Source organism: Sinocyclocheilus grahami, unplaced genomic scaffold (genome assembly GCF_001515645.1).
Source record: "Sinocyclocheilus grahami isolate Dianchi unplaced genomic scaffold, SAMN03320097.WGS_v1.1 scaffold146.1, whole genome shotgun sequence".
Lineage (NCBI taxonomy): Eukaryota > Metazoa > Chordata > Actinopteri > Cypriniformes > Cyprinidae > Sinocyclocheilus > Sinocyclocheilus grahami.
In genome coordinates, this window is record NW_015505325.1 from 1,764,232 (window position 1) to 1,783,814 (window position 19,583).

Genomic DNA, 19,583 nt, shown 5'->3' on the forward strand with positions numbered 1-19,583 from the left:
ACATTCCACAATCGTGGGGCATGTTGTCACACCCAATGGGTTGAGTGTCACATTTTTATATATTGTGCCATATATATTTATATATTATGTATTTTTTATATTTTAAAATGTGATACCCAACCTGACATTTGTGTTTGTTTTTTTGTCCTGACCCTGACAGAATTATCCCAGTGTCAGGTTTTTTTTTATTTAACCAATAGCTTTTATAAAAATGACACTTTTGGAAACTGTCTAAATTTGAGCGATTAATGACTAGATGGGGCCTGCGCTACGCGATGCGACACGATAAATTCTCATCAGAAAACTGATGCCCAGTCCTATTTCTGACGCACTCCACGCACCAGCGCTACTTCTGACACGAAGCATAAATGAGTTTTCAGCAGTCGCTTTGTCGTGTCCAGTGTAGCCATAAGCGGTTTTTAAAAAAACACAAAATCATTCTAATAGCCTGCACAAGAGTGCTCTCTTTAAGTTTGAAACCAGCATACAAACCACTGATATAGACAAAATTTTACATTTGTAATTGGACTTTTAACTCCAAACCCTGCAATTGGTAAGATATTTTGCCTTAATCATCTCAATGGCAAAAAGTGTCCCAAATAACTGAATTCACATAGCTTGCCCCGCAGTAGGCAGGCCTATATATAGGCTAGTCAGTAATTATTTTTAAATAATTACACACGCATTCTCTCGCTGCATTAAACGAGCTGTATTGTTTTGAGAATGAATTATCTCTGTTACTCTCTCAACTTTCTGTAATCGCTTACTAAACTCCACCGCACATGCGTGTAGGCCTATATCAATGGCTGTAGTTAGTTTCATAGACAGCGTGCGGTGGTCCTGTTCTATTCAGAGGGTCTCCAGTTTTGGCCCATGTTTCAGCTGTTGTGCCGAAATTTGCACCCTGCCAGATTATGCATCCCCTAGTATTGGTAGGTTTAGGAGTAGGTGTGGGGGAGGGGTTAAGATTAGGGGTCTGGTTGGGATTAGGCAATCAAGTAGCGACTTCAATGAAGGGGTGCATAATCTGGCAGGGGTGCAGAATTCGGCACAACAGCTGTCATGTCCTTTTGATTAACTCTCTCTTCTTCATCCTCATCTCGTCTGTGCACGGCTTAAATGTGGGCTATTTGCTCATGGGTTTACGCATGTTTTTTTGTTTTTTTTTAGTAGCAAACATAATTTACTCTCTCTACTCTTTACAGATAATGTTCCTTTTTTGTTTCAACCCAACTTTGGGTCAAATATGGACTAACCCAACTTTTGGGTTAAAAATGTAACGTAAAAATTTAACCCAACGGTTGGGTTAGTCCATATTTGACCCAAAGTTGGGTTGAAACAACCCAGCATTTTTTAGAGTGTACCCAAACCCTATACTGACTTTCAAAAGATAGAATGAGATTTAGCCTATGTTTAGTTTTGACGAAGAATATACGACGCCAGTAGAAGTGAATCGGTATTTGATTTTAGTTTTCAGAAGAGTATGCAGTTTGCAGTGCAAGAAAACAACTTATCAGAGGAAGTGATATGATATCTTCCGTATTCCCAAAGTCTGTTTGCTTGGTGAATTCATCATTGAATGAAACGGTTCTTATGTGGGCTGACCGACGCAAATGGACTGGATGTTTACACACTTGTCCGTCAGGTTGGCTCCATGCGGCCTTACATATGTCCAAAAAACTGTTAGACATCTTGGAGAGCAGCGCGAGTCGTTTAAGTGCTCTCTGTTTAGAGATCTTTTGCAGAGATTTAAATTGCCACGTCAATATCAACAGTTTTGAATTTCTTTGATCTCTGGATGTCCAAACTCAAGCAGCTCCACAAAGTTATGGAAGGTGATTTTGTTTTATTTTATTTTATTACTATTATTTATTCATTTTTATTTTTTGCTTGGATCAGTTCGGTGGACAGTCTGCAGTTTACAATATTTTGCCTTAAACTTTGGAGTTACCAACAAAAAGTCACTTAATTTAATACATAAACGATATATAAATATGATAAAAGGATAAACGTTTTAACTTTTCTTCTGGACTTTTTAAATGTATTTTAAGAACCACAGAGCGAGTAGAAAAAAAGGTAATGGATACAGCAGACTTATTAAAATTAATCGTTAATGATTCAAACCTCTACAAAAAAAAAAGAACAAAGTGATACTATCCTAATATACTGTACATTGGATAGATGGCGGGTTGCTTTATGTGTGTTTTTTCCTGTATCTATTATATGGGCGTTTTGTGCTTTTGCTATAGTAGAAGTGGAAAGAAGTAACATGTGAGTTGATGATCATCATATTAATGAACTTTATTCTCTAAGAAGATTGCACATTTACTTCGTGTTTTACAGGGTTGCAACTGGATCAGCGTTTGTAGGCTATACTTTTTATTAATGTGCGTTAATGATGCTCTAACCATAAACCCGCTGAATTCGTTCATCTGGTAGTTTATAAATATGTTTGCGTTTTCTAAAACGAAATAAATGTGATGTTTGCTATGAAATACGTTTAATTAGTAGTTGTGACAGGTTTAGGGTTATGTAAGATATATTCGAAAACTTCCTTTTGACGTAAAAATAATCATAACTTTAATGTTGCCTTGTATAAAATAATGACTTTGGTTTGTATTAGGCTATACATACATCTTAATTTAAAACACTGACTAGAATATAGGAATACATATCAATAGTAGGCTAGTCTATAAAAAGTTTTTCCCCCTGTCTAAAATTCTTAAATCTCAGTCAGCGGCAGTTTACTATTTTTGCTGTTGCTTAGGCCTTGTGATTATTTCACAAGGTTGTTTCCATATGTAAATCCAATTACAATGATTTATTTCCCGCGTATTTTATTACAATTGTGCTTATACATCGCATTACATCTCGATAATAAAACAAAAACGCAGAGTAATTTCTGAATTATAAAGCCTACCACAGGGTAAAAACCATAATGGCTTTTCAGCTGTTGCATACCTATGATTTAAAGTAATACGTAAATTCAAAACCACTTAATTTTGTAATCGTTGTAGACGTGATATATCATAATCGGAATCATTCAGGGGATTTGTTTATTTTTTATTCTTATACTGGGTTGATCCCTGCTTTGATTGAGTTCTGACAGCGACCGGCAGCGTCTCGCGTTAAAATGTTCCTGGATCAAAATCCAACAAATCTGGATTCAGTAGACTACCTTTGATGATTTAAAGTTATAAGTGCTCAGCCAGTCACAATTACTCGATTTAATCACATTCTCCCAACTCTCATAACAATTTGTTTTATTAAGAGAAAATGTTTTGTAGATTAATGGTTAATTGACAGGAGCCGCACGTGATTGATTTTTGGGCGTATTGAATCAGACCGCTGTCTCACTCTCTCCCTCCCAGTTGACGGATCTTTGTTTCTGATACTCTAAATCCCACCCAGAAGAGGTGGAAAAAATCGCCATCTCTCTCGCTTATACACTAACTTGTCCCCTGTTAATAGCATCCTAGTTCACTGTTTGCGCTCTCGTGCTCGGGACGAGGTGATGGAGACTGAGAGTTGTCTGTCTTTCTCCTCGGCTCCAAACAGGATCACGCCGGAGAATTCACCGGGCTTGGAGCATGATTCCGGCGCTTTCTTTCAGTGTGACGACCTCCAAAAGTCTCCGCATCTTACTCTAGCGCATCGACATGAGTTTTTTATGGGACGCTACACTGACGGCGGCTCCGCGGACTTTACGCACGGCGTCAGCGCTTCAACTCCCCGCGCCTCGCCTGGAAATCATACAAAGTATTTGGAGAATATGAACCAGGACCAAAAACCTTCTTCGATCACTGAGAAGAACTCGTCATTTTATGAGACTAATTCTAATGGTGAGTGAAAACTAGTTCAGTTGAATGCGAGGAAAACCTCCAAACGTCTAGACTGTAAACGATGTAGGTTCTATGTAGTAATAACAACAACAATAATAATGACATAATAAGAGGAATAATCAAACCGTTTAGACAACTTTTTAAATACTCCACTTGAGAGGCCCAAAACAACTAGAGTAGGCTACTACGTGTGACTGAAATTCATCATTCATTATTATATGGCAATTGGAAATGTATATATCATTACATTTACACTTAAAATGATGTCACAGCAAGCAAGGTGGTGTTGTTTGTGCTGATTAGAGATGGGCTAGATTCAGCACAATAATTAATTAATGTATTAATTTAGTCTTTTCGGTCAATCAGCATTTCGTTCGATCTGGAATTTAACTTGTTAAACACTTTGGAAATGGCCTGTTCAATATGTCATTTATTAACGTCTACTTAAGTTCTAAATATATAATAATCTCTATCTTTATCCTTTATATATATATATATACACCAACATCTGAAAAATAAGCATTTATAAGACGATACACTCCTAAAAATCCTTTAGGTTCAGCATTATTAAGCATTATTAAGAACCATTTTTGGTTCTTTGGAGAAATGAAAAAAATAAGACGATACACTCCTAAAAATAAAGTTCTTCAACACTTTAGGTTCAGCATTATTAAGCATTATTAAGAACCATTTTTGGTTCTTTGGAGAAATGAAAAAAAATTCACGACATTAAAGTCAGATCCGTGTATTCGTTGCAATGTTCATAGATTGTTTTAAATAACCACAAAATAAAGCGTTATTTGTATTACTTATTTTATTTACACTTTAGGTATAGGCTACTTTAAGGGGTCCTATTAGGCTTCAAAACTATTTTTCTATTTTTTTCTAGCTCTAATTACAAACTTAATTAATTAATTAATTGATTATTATTTTGTATAATTGGTGTCAAAATAGCTTAGTTAATAATTTAATATATTTATATTATTTTGGTCTTAAAATGATTCACTCTAAATAAGCTATTATAACAAGTTATAAATAAGTTATTTTTATTATTATTATTATTTTATAACAGCTGAATGATTCAGGTTGTAAGAGCTGCGTCTCAAGTTATTTTAAGTTCAGACCTGCTCACAATATCCGTAGCGCATTTCCTCCTCGCTCTTTGCCACATTATGATTTAAAAAGCATTTATAAAGCTCTAGCACAATAAAGAACTATTTAAACAGGAGGTTAAATCCCTTTTTGAACCGTTGTGATTTAACGTTTTCTTTCCTCATTATAGAGCTCGAACAATTTATTTCAACCGCAAGTCTCAGTTTATATAGCAGGCCATAAAATATTGCGACGTCAGAAACAATCGTCAGATAAACAGCATTCAGATCTGTCGCCATGTATTAGTGTGCGCAGTTTTGAGGCCTGGTCATTCTTGTTTGCGTTTAAATAGGCTACCTTACTCTTCTGTCACACATTTTAAACACGAATATTGACTTTCCTTCATTTGGAGAACTTAGGCTACTAGGATGCCCTTGGATTCTGAATTCGTTTCATTTATAAACGATTATGTCAATATTTGGCATTTTTCTATGACTAAACAAGCAAGTTTATTTCTAAATTAATTTTATTTCTAAATTTCTAAAATAACTTAGACTATTTGTTTTAAAATCACGAGACGTGCTGAGCCAGTAGTTATATGTTCTCCAGCCTTTTAATTGGGGACCTTACATTAAGGGGGTGTGTCGAACAAATACAGCCTGGAATTGATTGGTCGGAACGAACGAGTGCTGAAGACAACACTTTAATAATAAGAGGCCAATACTACATTTCAAAGCCAGACTCTCAGTCCTGTTTTGTCTTTTAGCTGGCCGTGCTAAGAGGGAAGAAAGCGCAGGGTCATTTCTGCCATATGTGCCGGGGTTAAAGCGTCGAACTTGTTTCTGATAGTTCATTGCACTCTCTTTATATTTTTAGAAAGACCATTTTTTGTCATGTTTACAATATTACAAACTTAATCTTTATGAATTTATCTATCTTTTGTAGGCCAGTGGAGGCATTTTGGGAGATATTTAACTCAAATAAAATGAAATGGATGTGTTCTTTAGCTCTTTATTGTTCACTAAATAAATCACAGTACAGTATATAACTAGCCTCATGCTCCTAAAACCGAGTTTAGCATTTTCTTTAGTTCTTGTACTACTGGAAGAGATCAAATAGGCCTATATGCCTTATAATTCCATCACTCTAAAGTTATGTCTCCTAAAAATCCTTTAGGTTCAGCATTATTAAGCATTATTAAGAACCATTTTTGGTTCTTTGGAGAAATGAAAAAAAATTCACGACATTAAAGTCAGATCCGTGTATTCGTTGCAATGTTCATAGATTGTTTTAAATAACCACAAAATAAAGCGTTATTTGTATTACTTATTTTATTTACACTTTAGGTATAGGCTACTTTAAGGGGTCCTATTAGGCTTCAAAACTATTTTTCTATTTTTTTCTAGCTCTAATTACAAACTTAATTAATTAATTATTATTATTTTGTATAATTGGTGTCAAAATAGCTTAGTTAATAATTTAATATATTTATATTATTTTGGTCTTAAAATGATTCACTCTAAATAAGCTATTATAACAAGTTATAAATAAGTTATTATTATTATTATTATTTTATAACAGCTGAATGATTCAGGTTGTAAGAGCTGCGTCTCTTAGTAATTTAAGTTCAGACCTGCTCACAATATCCGTAGCGCATTTCCTCCTCGCTCTTTGCCACATTATGATTTAAAAAGCATTTATAAAGCTCTAGCACAATAAAGAACTATTTAAACAGGAGGTTAAATCCCTTTTTGAACCGTTGTGATTTAACGTTTTCTTTCCTCATTATAGAGCTCGAACAATTTATTTCAACCGCAAGTCTCAGTTTATATAGCAGGCCATAAAATATTGCGACGTCAGAAACAATCGTCAGATAAACAGCATTCAGATCTGTCGCCATGTATTAGTGTGCGCAGTTTTGAGGCCTGGTCATTCTTGTTTGCGTTTAAATAGGCTACCTTACTCTTCTGTCACACATTTTAAACACGAATATTGACTTTCCTTCATTTGGAGAACTTAGGCTACTAGGATGCCCTTGGATTCTGAATTCGTTTCATTTATAAACGATTATGTCAATATTTGGCATTTTTCTATGACTAAACAAGCAAGTTTATTTCTAAATTAATTTTATTTCTAAATTTCTAAAATAACTTAGACTATTTGTTTTAAAATCACGAGACGTGCTGAGCCAGTAGTTATATGTTCTCCAGCCTTTTAATTGGGGACCTTACATTAAGGGGGTGTGTCGAACAAATACAGCCTGGAATTGATTGGTCGGAACGAACGAGTGCTGAAGACAACACTTTAATAATAAGAGGCCAATACTACATTTCAAAGCCAGACTCTCAGTCCTGTTTTGTCTTTTAGCTGGCCGTGCTAAGAGGGAAGAAAGCGCAGGGTCATTTCTGCCATATGTGCCGGGGTTAAAGCGTCGAACTTGTTTCTGATAGTTCATTGCACTCTCTTTATATTTTTAGAAAGACCATTTTTTGTCATGTTTACAATATTACAAACTTAATCTTTATGAATTTATCTATCTTTTGTAGGCCAGTGGAGGCATTTTGGGAGATATTTAACTCAAATAAAATGAAATGGATGTGTTCTTTAGCTCTTTATTGTTCACTAAATAAATCACAGTACAGTATATAACTAGCCTCATGCTCCTAAAACCGAGTTTAGCATTTTCTTTAGTTCTTGTACTACTGGAAGAGATCAAATAGGCCTATATGCCTTATAATTCCATCACTCTAAAGTTATGTAGCTCTAGTAAATGGTTTCCTCTGTTTTGGTGAAAATTAAATTAGGAAGAACCATAATTCATTTCTACTACTTAATCTCTAAGCAAAGAGAGACATTGAACTTTAAAGCAATCTGCCTGGGGATTTTTACGACCCAAGGTCAGATGTTTTTAATATCTACAGAAACATCTAAATTATAATTTCACTCTCATTCAGATGGATTACAGTGGAGTTCTTGTGAGGAAACCAAACAGCACTGTCATTGTCAAACAATACTATGAGCCAACTGTAGATGTGCCAATTAAAAACTATTAATATAATAATTGTTTTGTATTATGTCTCAAGAACAAGGCTTTTACTCTTGCATCATTTTATTGACCTATGGTCATGCACAGAATGAATCACTCTTGTTCAATGACATACTTGAGCAACTTTTGAGAAATCTCAATAAGATGTTTGAAAAAGAGAATCCCACTACATATTCAACTACAAACACCATGTTTTGGTTTCTTTTTCATGAAAATTAGGGATACAAATATTGCATTACAGTTTTCTCTTTTAGATAAAAAAGAAAAATTGTAACACAGAAGACACATAAAAAGTTTCTATTTTAGATAAAAGTAGTCATGAAAGAAAAAACACCCTCTTAAGGGTAAAGGACTATGACTGGTTTATTCCTTTTAAAAGAGCTCTTCTCATCCTTTATATTCTCCTGAGAAAAGCAAACACATCCTGTTTGAATGATGTTTATTATTATAGTGATTAGAATTTTTTTTTGTCAAAATTCCTTCATTTCTTATAACCTTTTAACCCATCATATTGTAGTAGCTGGATTTTGTAATGACATGCATTTTTATTGTATTATTCAAGCAAGCGTTTGAGCTTACAAAAATTGATTTTAACTCGAGCCATTCAAACTCAAGTTTCAAGCTTAATCAAAACAGTAAGCTCTGCTGACAGTGTGCGTTATTATTATACTTTTTTAAAGTTCGTGGAATACTCAAAAATAGACTGAATATTTGAAAGAGAAACTTTTTCTGTGTACAATGTTGGTTTAATGGTCAACTATGTATAAAAAGCAAAGATATTTTAGATTTTATTTACCTGTTGCACACCATTATTTCAGGCATAGGCATAATTTTATAGTAAAAATTCTAGCACTAGACTGTTTAGGAATACTAATGTTTAATGCGTATCTATGAATCCCCCCCCTCCCCTGTCCCATCCACTTTTTAAAACAAAGTTACGACACTGATTTCAGGACAGTCAGGAAGTACATTACACAACCACTGTTGATGAACAAAATAACTTACACATTTACAGTAACATAGACAGTGATTGCTATGAATTTATCACAGATCAACAATATGCGTTTTTTTTTGCAAAGTTATATTTAAGTACTTTAAGTTGTGCTACTTCATATTTAATTTTTTTGTAGAATTTGTATTAAGTTTTTTGTGCAATTTGTATTAATTTAATTTTTAAACTTTATAATTCTGTTTGCTGTTTAATTACAACATATATTTGACATGTGTTTGTGGTTAGTCTGAGGTCATTTAGCCCTGCCAGCTAACTAAATCAGGTGAGGAAAAATATTTAGGCTAAACATAAATAAGTCATTAACTACAGTTTAGAAGACAAGAAAAGCAAACACAGAAAATTAGCCTGTGCACAGTATTTACATTTGCTTATTTAAAACTAAATGGTCACTGATCTGCATTTAGTGGCAAATACTAACTCTGTAACTTTGCGCATAGCAGCACTCATTCAGCCTTGTTGTCAGCAGAAACATATATTTGACATGTGTTTGTGGTTAGTCTGAGGTCATTTAGCCCTGCCAGCTAACTAAATCAGGTGAGGAAAAATATTTAGGCTAAACAAGAAAAGCAAACACAGAAAATGACGTTTAATTAGCCTGTGCACAGTATTTACATTTGCTTATTTAAAACTAAATGGTCACTGATCTGCATTTAGTGGCAAATACTAACTCTGTAACTTTGCGCATAGCAGCACTCATTCAGCCTTGTTGTCAGCAGGAGATAAGCCCGTACCCAAGGCCCTTGGATATCCCGCTCTAGACTCAGAGTGTTGTGGAAAACTGAAAGAGCCGTCCAACGGGCTGACTGGAGACTCCATCACTGACTCCATCGACCTTTCAATCAAGAACAAGAAACGGCGAAACCGGACAACTTTCAGCACCTTTCAGCTGGAGGAGCTGGAGAAGGTCTTTCAGAAGACACATTACCCAGATGTGTATGCACGGGAACAGCTGGCACTGAGGACGGAGCTGACGGAGGCAAGAGTGCAGGTGTGTTAGACTCCACCTCCTGGGACAGGTTGTTAGTTATTCATGTAAGAGTAATGTAAGATTATATAAACTGGTATTATTAAAATAATAGGTATTATTAAAATATATATTAAAGTATATTATTCTCACAAAGGCTGCATTCATTTGATGAAAAATACAGTAAAAACAGTAATACTATTAAATATAATTACATTAAATAATTGTTTTCTATTTCAATATATTTTAAAGTGTAATTGATGCAAAGCTGAATTTTCAGCAGTCATTACTCCAGTCTTCAGTGTCACATGATCCTTCAGAAATCATTCTAGGCTGTAATAATATTTGGTGCACAAGAAATATTTCTTGTTATTATCAATGTTAATAACACTACTTAATATTTTTGTGGAAATCGTGATGAACATAAAGTTCAAAAGAACTTGAAATATAATTTTTTTGTAACATTGTCAAAGTTTTGACGGTCAGTTTTGATCAATTTAATTCATCCTTGCTAAATGAAAAGTATTCATTTCTTTAAAATAAACTTAGTGTAATTAATAATATGGATAAAATATCTGGTTAATATACTAACCTTTTTCAAATGCTACAGCATACACTATTTCTTTGCACAGATTTAAATGCTTTCAGTAATATTAATGTTCCTCATCTATTAAATGCATTGAATGCATTGAAAGGCAGAGTGTTCCATTTCGACAGGGCCTATATTTAAATCAATCAATAATTAAGTTTAATATACGGATATTCTTTCCCCAGGTGTGGTTCCAAAACAGACGGGCCAAATGGAGGAAAAGAGAGCGTTACGGGAAGATGCAAGAGGTGCGAAACCATTTTGCTGCTACATACGATATCTCCCTTCTCCCTCGCTCCGACTCATACCAGGTACACAAACACAGAACACAAAGAGAGCATAAGACAGAGCTTGAGAACAAAAATGTAGTTTTTGTCTAGTATTTCAACACACACAGGGGAGTTGCTTTGGTTTGACTGGAGGTAGTGCATATTATGATTTATATTTGTTGTCAGAAACACAGATTTAATTTCGTTTTATTTTTTTCTGTTGGTGTAATGCCATCAATCTTGCCATGTGGCACAGGCTAGCATTAAACATTTAATTTGTATATGTGTTAATTACATGTAAAAATATTTTTAAAAAGATTTCAAAGTAACTCTTTTTTTCAGATAACAGGCAAACATTATCATCAATTTTAATACATATTAGAATAAGTCACTAATGTTTGTGTGTATGTGTGTGTGTGTGTGTGTTTTTTTTTCTGTCCACACAGATGCAAAATAACCTATGGCCAAGCAGCGCGGGGACGGGAGGTGCAGGTGGAGCAGCCAGTGGTTGTGTTTTGGGACTGGAAAACATGGCATCATCCTGTATGACCCCTTATCCCCATCCTCACGGGAACCTACCAGGGCTCATGGGTATGTCTGCATCTGCAGGCCATCATCATCATCACCCACCTCACCACCCTAGCATTAATGGGATATACTCACTCCATGGCTTCCCAGGAAGCCTGGGGGCCCATTCCTTTGAGCCCGGACCAGAGTCTGAATACAAGCCCTCAGGCCTGGTGGCCCTGCGCATGAAAACCAAAGACCCGGGGAGCCTGTTATCCTGGCCGACATGACCATGCAGCTGCAACTGCGATTGTCTTGACATCACTGAGCCAACAAGTTAGCATGCCTGCACATACCGGCATGTTAGTGTTACTCGTAAACCAACAACTGAAAGACACTTTCTTAATGCTCAATGTACATATCTCTTTTTTTGAAGGCTCCCAGATGTTTTCACTGCAAAGAAACATTTTATGCCGGGACTTTTTTGTGTTGATCTGTTTCCCTAAGGAAGCATCTCATTTGTTTGTGTTTTTGTTGAAATTCTATGAGCCATGGGCTTTGCACACAACTTGCCTTAATGTAAAATTATTCCAGGGATACTTAAATTGTAAAAATTATGTAATTTTGTGCAACAGGATGTGCAACATGTTTATTTAAGTATGTTAATGTTAATCTCATAGTATCAGTGTATGCAGTGGTTTAGCCCCATATATGTAGCCCCAGTCAATAAATGATTTTACATTTTCCGACTTTGTGCATTCAAATACATCACCACTAAAAACAACAAAATAAATTTGTGCTTCTGGTAAATCATGGCAGGATTTAAGCATCTCTGCATATAGATTGCATTTTATGTTGCTAATTGCTTATTTTAATTAAGGATGCATGATATTTTGGTATCGTATCGGTTATCATATTAGCTGATATTAAAAAAAACATTTTTTTGGACTATATTAAATATCAACTTGTACATGCTCATTTCTCAAATTTTTTGATTTAGATTAACTTAGCCATTATGTAACACTCACTTAAAGGTAATCTTTAAAAACTTAACACTGTTAAATGCAATCTTTAGAACACCCATTTTTCATCCTGAACATTATAATGTTATGCTGCCCAGATGTACTTTCTGCATTTAAAATTATTAATTTGAGTTTTTATTGTTTTATTTTTTATTTATTTAGACAAAATTGTACAGAATTTTAATACCACCATCCATGAAAATAATTATGATATTGACAAGATTTTTAATAATTTTAATAATATCCAGAATATGTAATATAACATAGATAACTGTACAGGCTCAGGCAACTTTTGGATCCATTCAAACATCCCATAAAATTCTAATACAAAAAAATATTTAGTGTGCCAATTTATTAAGGCTAGTATAGATAAACGTTTACATGTAAGGTGAAACGTTTTGTATTTGAGAGAGTGCATGGCCATCTAATATGTCATTTTAAATGTATGTTTTGCTGTATGTAAAGGCTGTCGTATGTCACCCGATACATCTGCAGCATGTGACAGCCCTGCTAATACAAAACCACAAACCCCTCACTCTCAGACTGATGATGGATTCCAAGGTTTTTCCATCAACCTTAGGTCTGAGGTCTGACAGCTGGACAGAACTACAATGCCTAATGAATTATGAATCAACTTACATGTTATGCTACTGTTTAATTCAAGGGTCTTGGACAAAAATCAAAACATTACTTGAAAAGCAATGCAGACTCCATGACCATGTAGTGGATGTATTGCATTAATTTTTTTTTTGCATGGTTTGAAATGCACCTGGGCCTAAATAACTAGTTGAATCAGTCAAATTCAAATTCTGCCTGGTAAAAACGTATATATATATATATATATATATATATATATATATATATAATACAAAAAACATTTTTTTTTTTTGAACATTCAATTCCTGTGACATTGACTTTTAACAACAACTATGACACTCATAGGAACAGAACTTCTGAAGAACAACAGGCGTGCTACAGTTGATCATGTTTGATGTGTTTTTGGAATCCCAATCCTGTGGGAAATAGCTGAAGTTAAAGTGTTCTGTTGATACAAGTGCCAAACAGCCTTGAGGAGAGCATTTCTGTGACCCAGCCATGGGTTATTCAGCTCCATCTGAGTTTAATGACTGCATGCCAATCCTGCCAGCCACTCTTTCAGGGTGATTCACTTAATTTAGATGACACATAAGACAAAATTGTTCAAGATGAAAAAAGCTGCAGTGACAGGATTTTCAAAGCTTCTCTCATTTTCCTAATTCTCAAAATTGAAACAGATCGACAGTTGCTTTGGGGCAAGCATTTCCTGCTGCTTCTTTCCTTTGTGCATTGAGGATGACAGAAACGCTGGATCACATTAAATGCCAGTTTAGCGAACCGTGCCGTGTTTTGGAGAGAGTTGACATGTGGTTCCAATAGAGGATAGAAAGGGAGGCTGACAGAAACTCCCCACACACCCACAGCTTCGAATTCCAGCCTGATCTTTCAAAAAAGTGGAGCCAGCTCCAGCTACACATGCAAACTGATTAAATCCCAGATTAAAGGATGTGATAAAGAAATACAGTTCAGGAATACAAGAGAAGCATTACTAAATAGATGTGAAGTACAATGAAACTAGCGGGATGACAAATGTACAAAGAGAGAGTATAGTGTGCTAAATGATGTAGGCTGTGAAAGGACAGACACACAAGATAAGTACACAACATTTTATTGATTTAGATTTAAGTTATTCAACTTTAAGTTGAGATATGTGAAAAATATCGACCTGCAGAAGGAAAATTAGGCAGCTTTAAGTGACATGTTGGCAGTAAATTAATTATACTTTAATAGATAAAAATAACATATATGTTAGCTTGTGCATTTCTGTGTCTTTAACCTTTAGGCTTGCATTAGACAGAATTATTCGTAAGCACTTATTTTCCTAACAGATAAATTGCTTGCTGTCTGTTGACCAAAGAAGTAACAATTGTGAAGCTCAAGCACTTTTTGCATGTACTTTCGGATTAGAGCATCTGCTTGTTGTCTTAAATAAAATGTATTCCTTTTAGTACTTAACTGTTCTTTTACATAACATTTTAAATTTTTCTTTTGGTTATTTGGCAAGCATATATTCCACCAGTTCTGAAAAGCTTTATTATTTAAAATGCATTTATTTTTACAAGGGTGAATCTCGCTGACAATGCTAAATCTACAGTGAACCAACATGTTAAAAAAAGCTGTTCTTCACGTTTACACTAACGTGACCCTTCCCTTCACCCCAATGGAACAGGCAAACATCACCATCTGTTGGACATAAAGTGAACTACGAGATTTGTTTTTAGTTACATTTATTTGACAACTCACATTTTATAAACATTATAGGCCTACATTCGTAATTTAAACAAAATGTAAGGAATGAATTAAATGAAAAGAAATTCCCAGCCTTTAGCATCAACTAAAAGCATCAACACTAATTTCAGAATATTTTTTCCCTGCATGATTTGTGGATTTAACATGTTGATAAAAAAAATGGAATAGAGTGCAGAAGCATATATAATATTTTCAGTGCATGTCCTCACAACTTAAGTGAAGATTAGTTAAATGTCACGTCTCTTGTGGCAATGGTAAATATGTGGCGTTTGAAGCTAAAATGGTGTACAGCGAGACTGGGCTCCGTGCGGGAAGTCTAGATGGACAGACAGAACAACCAATGGCGTTGACGTTTCTCAGAGATTCAAACCAATCAAAGTCGATGGGCGGGTCGTGTTTTAGTCCTGACAAGATGGCGTATGCGGTTGTTTTGCCGCAGGGACACTGAACAAATTAAGCACTTGCTCGTGTAAATTCGTCGACATTGCGGTAGCATAACTGTTCAAAAGTGTTTTGTTAGCCGCGCAAAGCCAGAGGCTATCTAACATGAAAGGGAAAGAGCGGTCGCCGGTGAAAAAGCGTTCAAGGGCCTTGGATGATATACGAGACAGGGGAGGAAGCCATCCGACCAGTAAGAAAATGGGGGTTATCTCGATTTCTGGCGGCGGAAGCAACAACGGCAATAGTACATCTAAAAGCGAAGGGGGCTCCGCACGACGGGGACTGATCGGGGATAAAAGAGATGGACGGGATTTTGACGGACATGTCACCAGTCGGACTGGAAATAACCACAGTTACACTAGCCCTGTTGCAAGCTCGAGCGGCAAGAATCACGCCTCGAGCCTGTCCTTAGAGGCGGCCGCGCGCACCAACTCGCGCGGAGAGTCGCGCGCCCCGCTTCCCACAAACGAAAGTGAGTACAAAACTTTAAAAATCAGCGAGCTCGGCTCCCAGCTGAGCGACGAGGAAATCGAGGACGGACTCTTTCACGAATTCAAAAAATTTGGCGACGTGAGTGTTAAAATCAGCCGAGTCAACGACGAGAGAATCGCATTCGTCAACTTTAGGAGACCGGATGATGCGAGAGCGGCAAAGCACGCGCGAGGCCGGCTGGTGCTCTACGACCGTCCTTTGAAAATTGAGGCAGTCTACTTGAATAGGAGGAGGAGTCGATCTCCCGTAGATAAGGACCATTTCTCTGTTGTAGCAGGCCATAGACATTTGCATACCCAGAGGCCGCTCTCTCCAACCGGTCTGGGTTACAGAGACTACCGGTTACAGCAGTTAGCGCTGGGTCGGCTCCCTCCTCCCCCACCCCCGCCTTTACCGAGAGAGCTTGAAAGAGAGAGAGAATTTGCCTTTTATGAAGCCAGGGCGCGGCCCGCGTACATCGCGGAGCGGGCCGCTCCTTTCCGCGAGGAGGACTTTATCTCTCCAGAGGACGACCAGAGAGCCAACCGCACACTATTTCTGGGTAATTTGGATATTACTGTGACTGAAAATGATTTGAGGAGAGCTTTTGAACGATTTGGGACCATCACAGAGGTGGACATTAAAAGACCAAGTCGGGGCCAGAGCAGCACCTATGGCTTTCTTAAATTTGAAAACTTGGACATGGCCCATAGAGCAAAAATTAGCATGTCTGGGAAAGTTGTGGGCCGAAACCCCATAAAGATTGGCTATGGCAAAGCCACCCCCACCACACGCTTATGGGTGGGTGGTCTTGGACCTTGGGTGCCTCTGACTGCGTTAGCCAGGGAATTTGACCGCTTCGGCACTATCAGGACTATAGACTACAGAAAAGGGGACACGTGGGCTTATATTCAGTATGAAAGCCTGGATGCCGCTCAGGCGGCCTGCACACATATGCGTGGATTTCCCCTCGGGGGTCCTGACAGGAGGCTGAGGGTGGACTTTGCTGACACGGAGCACCGCTACCAGCAGCAGTTCTTGCAGCCCCTCCCTTTGCAACACTATGAAATCGTGGCTGAGTCTTTCGTCCATCGCGCCACCCCTGAGGCCATCAGGGTCCGAGAACGAACTCCCCCACCACTGCACTTCAGAGAACGAGAACTGTATGCTGGGGCTGAATGGCCTGTGCCTGCCATTCGTGAACGTGTACGAACGCCTGCATTTGAGCCTCTCGAACACTTGGAGCGCGAGCGACGGCGAGAGGCGTGGTCACTGGAGCGGGAGCTGCCAGGCAGGGATGCAGCACGCAAGCGACGGCTCATGGAGGATGGGAGACATCTGGAGTGTTCACCTGACAGCAGCAGCGAGTGGGCGGCCCGACGTCGCAGACCGCCATCCCTTGAGGGCAGCCCAGGAGGGAGCAGTCGAGATGGACGATTCAGTGACTCTGAGCGGCCAACGAGAGCAGACCGTGTGTCCCCTGCACGAGAGAGCCACAGCAGCCTGGACAGAGGCCCTGGTGAAAAGCGCATTAAAAGCAGCAGCACTCTCTCAGAGTCTAGTGTCGGCGCGAGTCCTGCGGAGAGAAAGCGCAAAGCGGGCGATTCAGCCAAAGGTGCCTCCAAGAGGGACCGATCTGAGAGCAGCTCCAAAAGCAGCCAGGCTTCAAAGCAGGATGCAGGGGGGAAGCTGAGCATGGCCTGGAATGGCATGCTGCTCCTAAAAAACAGTAATTTCCCAGCCAGCATGCACCTTCTGGAGGGGGACCTGAGCGTTGCCAACAGTCTCCTCATCGACGGCAGCACGGGCGGTAAAGTCACACAACTACGCATCACACAACGCCTTCGCCTTGACCAGCCCAAGATTGATGAAGTATCTCGGCGCATCAAAGTTGCAGGCCCAGGCGGGTATGCGGTTCTACTGGCGGTTCCGGGCAGCTCCGAGGAGACTTCGTCTTCGGACCCAGCAGCATCGACGCAGAGGCCCCTGCGCAATTTAGTTTCGTACCTGAAGCAAAAGCAGGCTGCCGGGGTCATCAGTTTACCCGTCGGGGGCAGTAGAGATAAGGACAACACTGGGGTCCTGCATGCATTTCCACCATGTGATTTCTCTCAGCAGTTCTTAGATTCTTCTGCGAAAGCTCTTGCCAAAACGGAAGAGGACTTCCTGGTCATGATCATTGTGCGAGGAGCATCTTAACAGTTATAATACACACACAGTGTTGTTAAATGCAAGCTTCACTTAATGTCTCTTAATTGCATGCTCTCTAAAGCAGACGTGGTACTAGAGTAATGAGCAAATGTTTATTTACCTGCTCTGCCAAACGTACAAAAAAAAGAAAACCGTGAAAAAGCCCCATTCGTATAGCAAAGTCTAGCTCTATAGCAATATATTTGTTTTCATTTGCAATTTATTCAGATGTCTAGTTTGTGATAAGTTGTACCCTGCTTAAAAGAATGAATGATGTTGAATTTAATTTGCTATTGGTCATTTAAATGCTGTCTAGTTCCAACACTTCCTATCAACATGTATTTCAGGCAGATTCCAGACAGTCATCCCTGTACGAAATCTTTTTTGTGAATGTTCATTTCATTCATGTTCATGATTATCAATTAATCTGATTTAATGGGAACCTGGTTTATGTGTCTTGATGCTTTGAACAATCATTTACTAATGGGGAGTGTAATATAGGTATATAGTTCTGTAGGTCACTAAAACAGGCAGAATATTTTGCTCCGTGAACTGCATGTTGATGCTAGTGTTGTACAGTAAGCCGTTGCAGAGGTTTAATATATGTAGCCAAAAAAATGTCATCAGTGTTATATCGATTGATACAGGCTGAATTTTAACACCCCTTTATCACATTAAAAAATAATTTGTAAACGTATTTTGACTATAAACTTAGATATTTGTAAGCCCTCCTTAGACCAAAGCATAACATCAAGCATTCAGTTTGTGTTTAAAGAAGAAAAAGTTGTTCCGACATACTGTTTTTGGGTTACATTTGAAAGGTTTTGAATGAAGCATAATTCTGTTTTCAAAATGGGCAAGTGTGAAATGTCTGAGTTTAAATTATGATGGGTCTCAAATAATTCATTTGATTAATTAACAGTGGTTTTAATTCATTTTTTCCCATAGGACTGTCATAATTTCCCAGGTAAAACCTATTTACAGTGATATTGTAAATGATATTCTTAAGGTCTCTTTATAAAGATAAAGACAAAAAGGTGCATTTGCTATAAAAACAGATTTTTCAGATCATCAGTGTAAAGTGATGTAGCCTATAATGTGATATTGTCATAATCATCCATAATTTGTTAGATATGCCATGTGAATAGCACTAAGAAATTAAGGTGTATAGGTAATTTAAAGAAATCAAGCCCACATATTTGTACCAAAAACTTGACTTGATGCCCTAACGATTCAGTTCTTGTGCAGCTGTAAGACAGTCCTACGTTTTATTTTATTATAGACATACATTTAAGTATGTTTTTAGTTGAACAGCCATTTATGTTTGAAATATTACACAATGTTGTTGGTCTTAGGTGTGTCATTGTTTGAATGGTTTTAAAATGACAGTCCACAATTTTCTCTAAAATCCTGAAGTAGAAGAAATTTGTGTTCTTTGTCTGTTTAGCTAATTGCAGTGTACTGATCTGATGCATAATTAACATCTTTTCATGTATGACTTGTCACACTAAATTGTGTTTTAAAAGTTGATTGCTTGGTGATTTCATAATATAACAGCTGTTTGTGTACTTGAATAAATGGACATACTGTACATTCAGTCTCGGCCACACACACGACAGGAAATGGACCGTTCCACAAGTGGACTTCACATGGCTGGAAGCAGAAATGATTGTTTGAAATGATTCAGGAGCCCTTTGGATGCACAGGGGCAAGAGCTTTCCATTTAGTGTTAGTGTACTCTCACTGAGAGCATCTTCCCTGCTTGTGTAATTGTTCTTTTTGTGCTTACAGT

General features: G+C 37.5%; 1 protein-coding gene and 1 pseudogene across 1 annotated transcript; both read left to right on the forward strand.

Moving 5' to 3' along the window:
• The first annotated feature begins 3,507 nt into the window (after window positions 1–3,507).
• LOC107591866 (homeobox protein aristaless-like 3) lies at window positions 3,508–12,038 on the forward strand. Its single transcript, XM_016281141.1, has 4 exons — window positions 3,508–3,842; window positions 9,709–9,980; window positions 10,731–10,856; window positions 11,261–12,038. The coding sequence occupies exons 1-4, from the start codon at window positions 3,515–3,517 to the stop codon at window positions 11,609–11,611; spliced, it is 1,077 nt and encodes a 358-aa protein (XP_016136627.1). The 5' UTR covers window positions 3,508–3,514; the 3' UTR covers window positions 11,612–12,038.
• A 2,923-nt stretch (window positions 12,039–14,961) lies between these two features.
• On the forward strand, window positions 14,962–19,319 carry LOC107591826 (putative RNA-binding protein 15 pseudogene; annotated as a pseudogene).
• Window positions 19,320–19,583: the final 264 nt, after the last annotated feature.

Excerpts from the sequence above, each read along its gene's own strand:
- LOC107591866 (XM_016281141.1), top strand. The coding sequence starts at position 3,515 with ATGGAGACTGAGAGTTGTCTGTCTTTCTCCTCGGCTCCAAACAGGATC. Across the intron at positions 3,843-9,708 it reads TTATGAGACTAATTCTAATG|GAGATAAGCCCGTACCCAAG; the intron begins GTGAGTGAAAAC and ends TGTTGTCAGCAG. Across the intron at positions 9,981-10,730 it reads TGACGGAGGCAAGAGTGCAG|GTGTGGTTCCAAAACAGACG; the intron begins GTGTGTTAGACT and ends TTCTTTCCCCAG.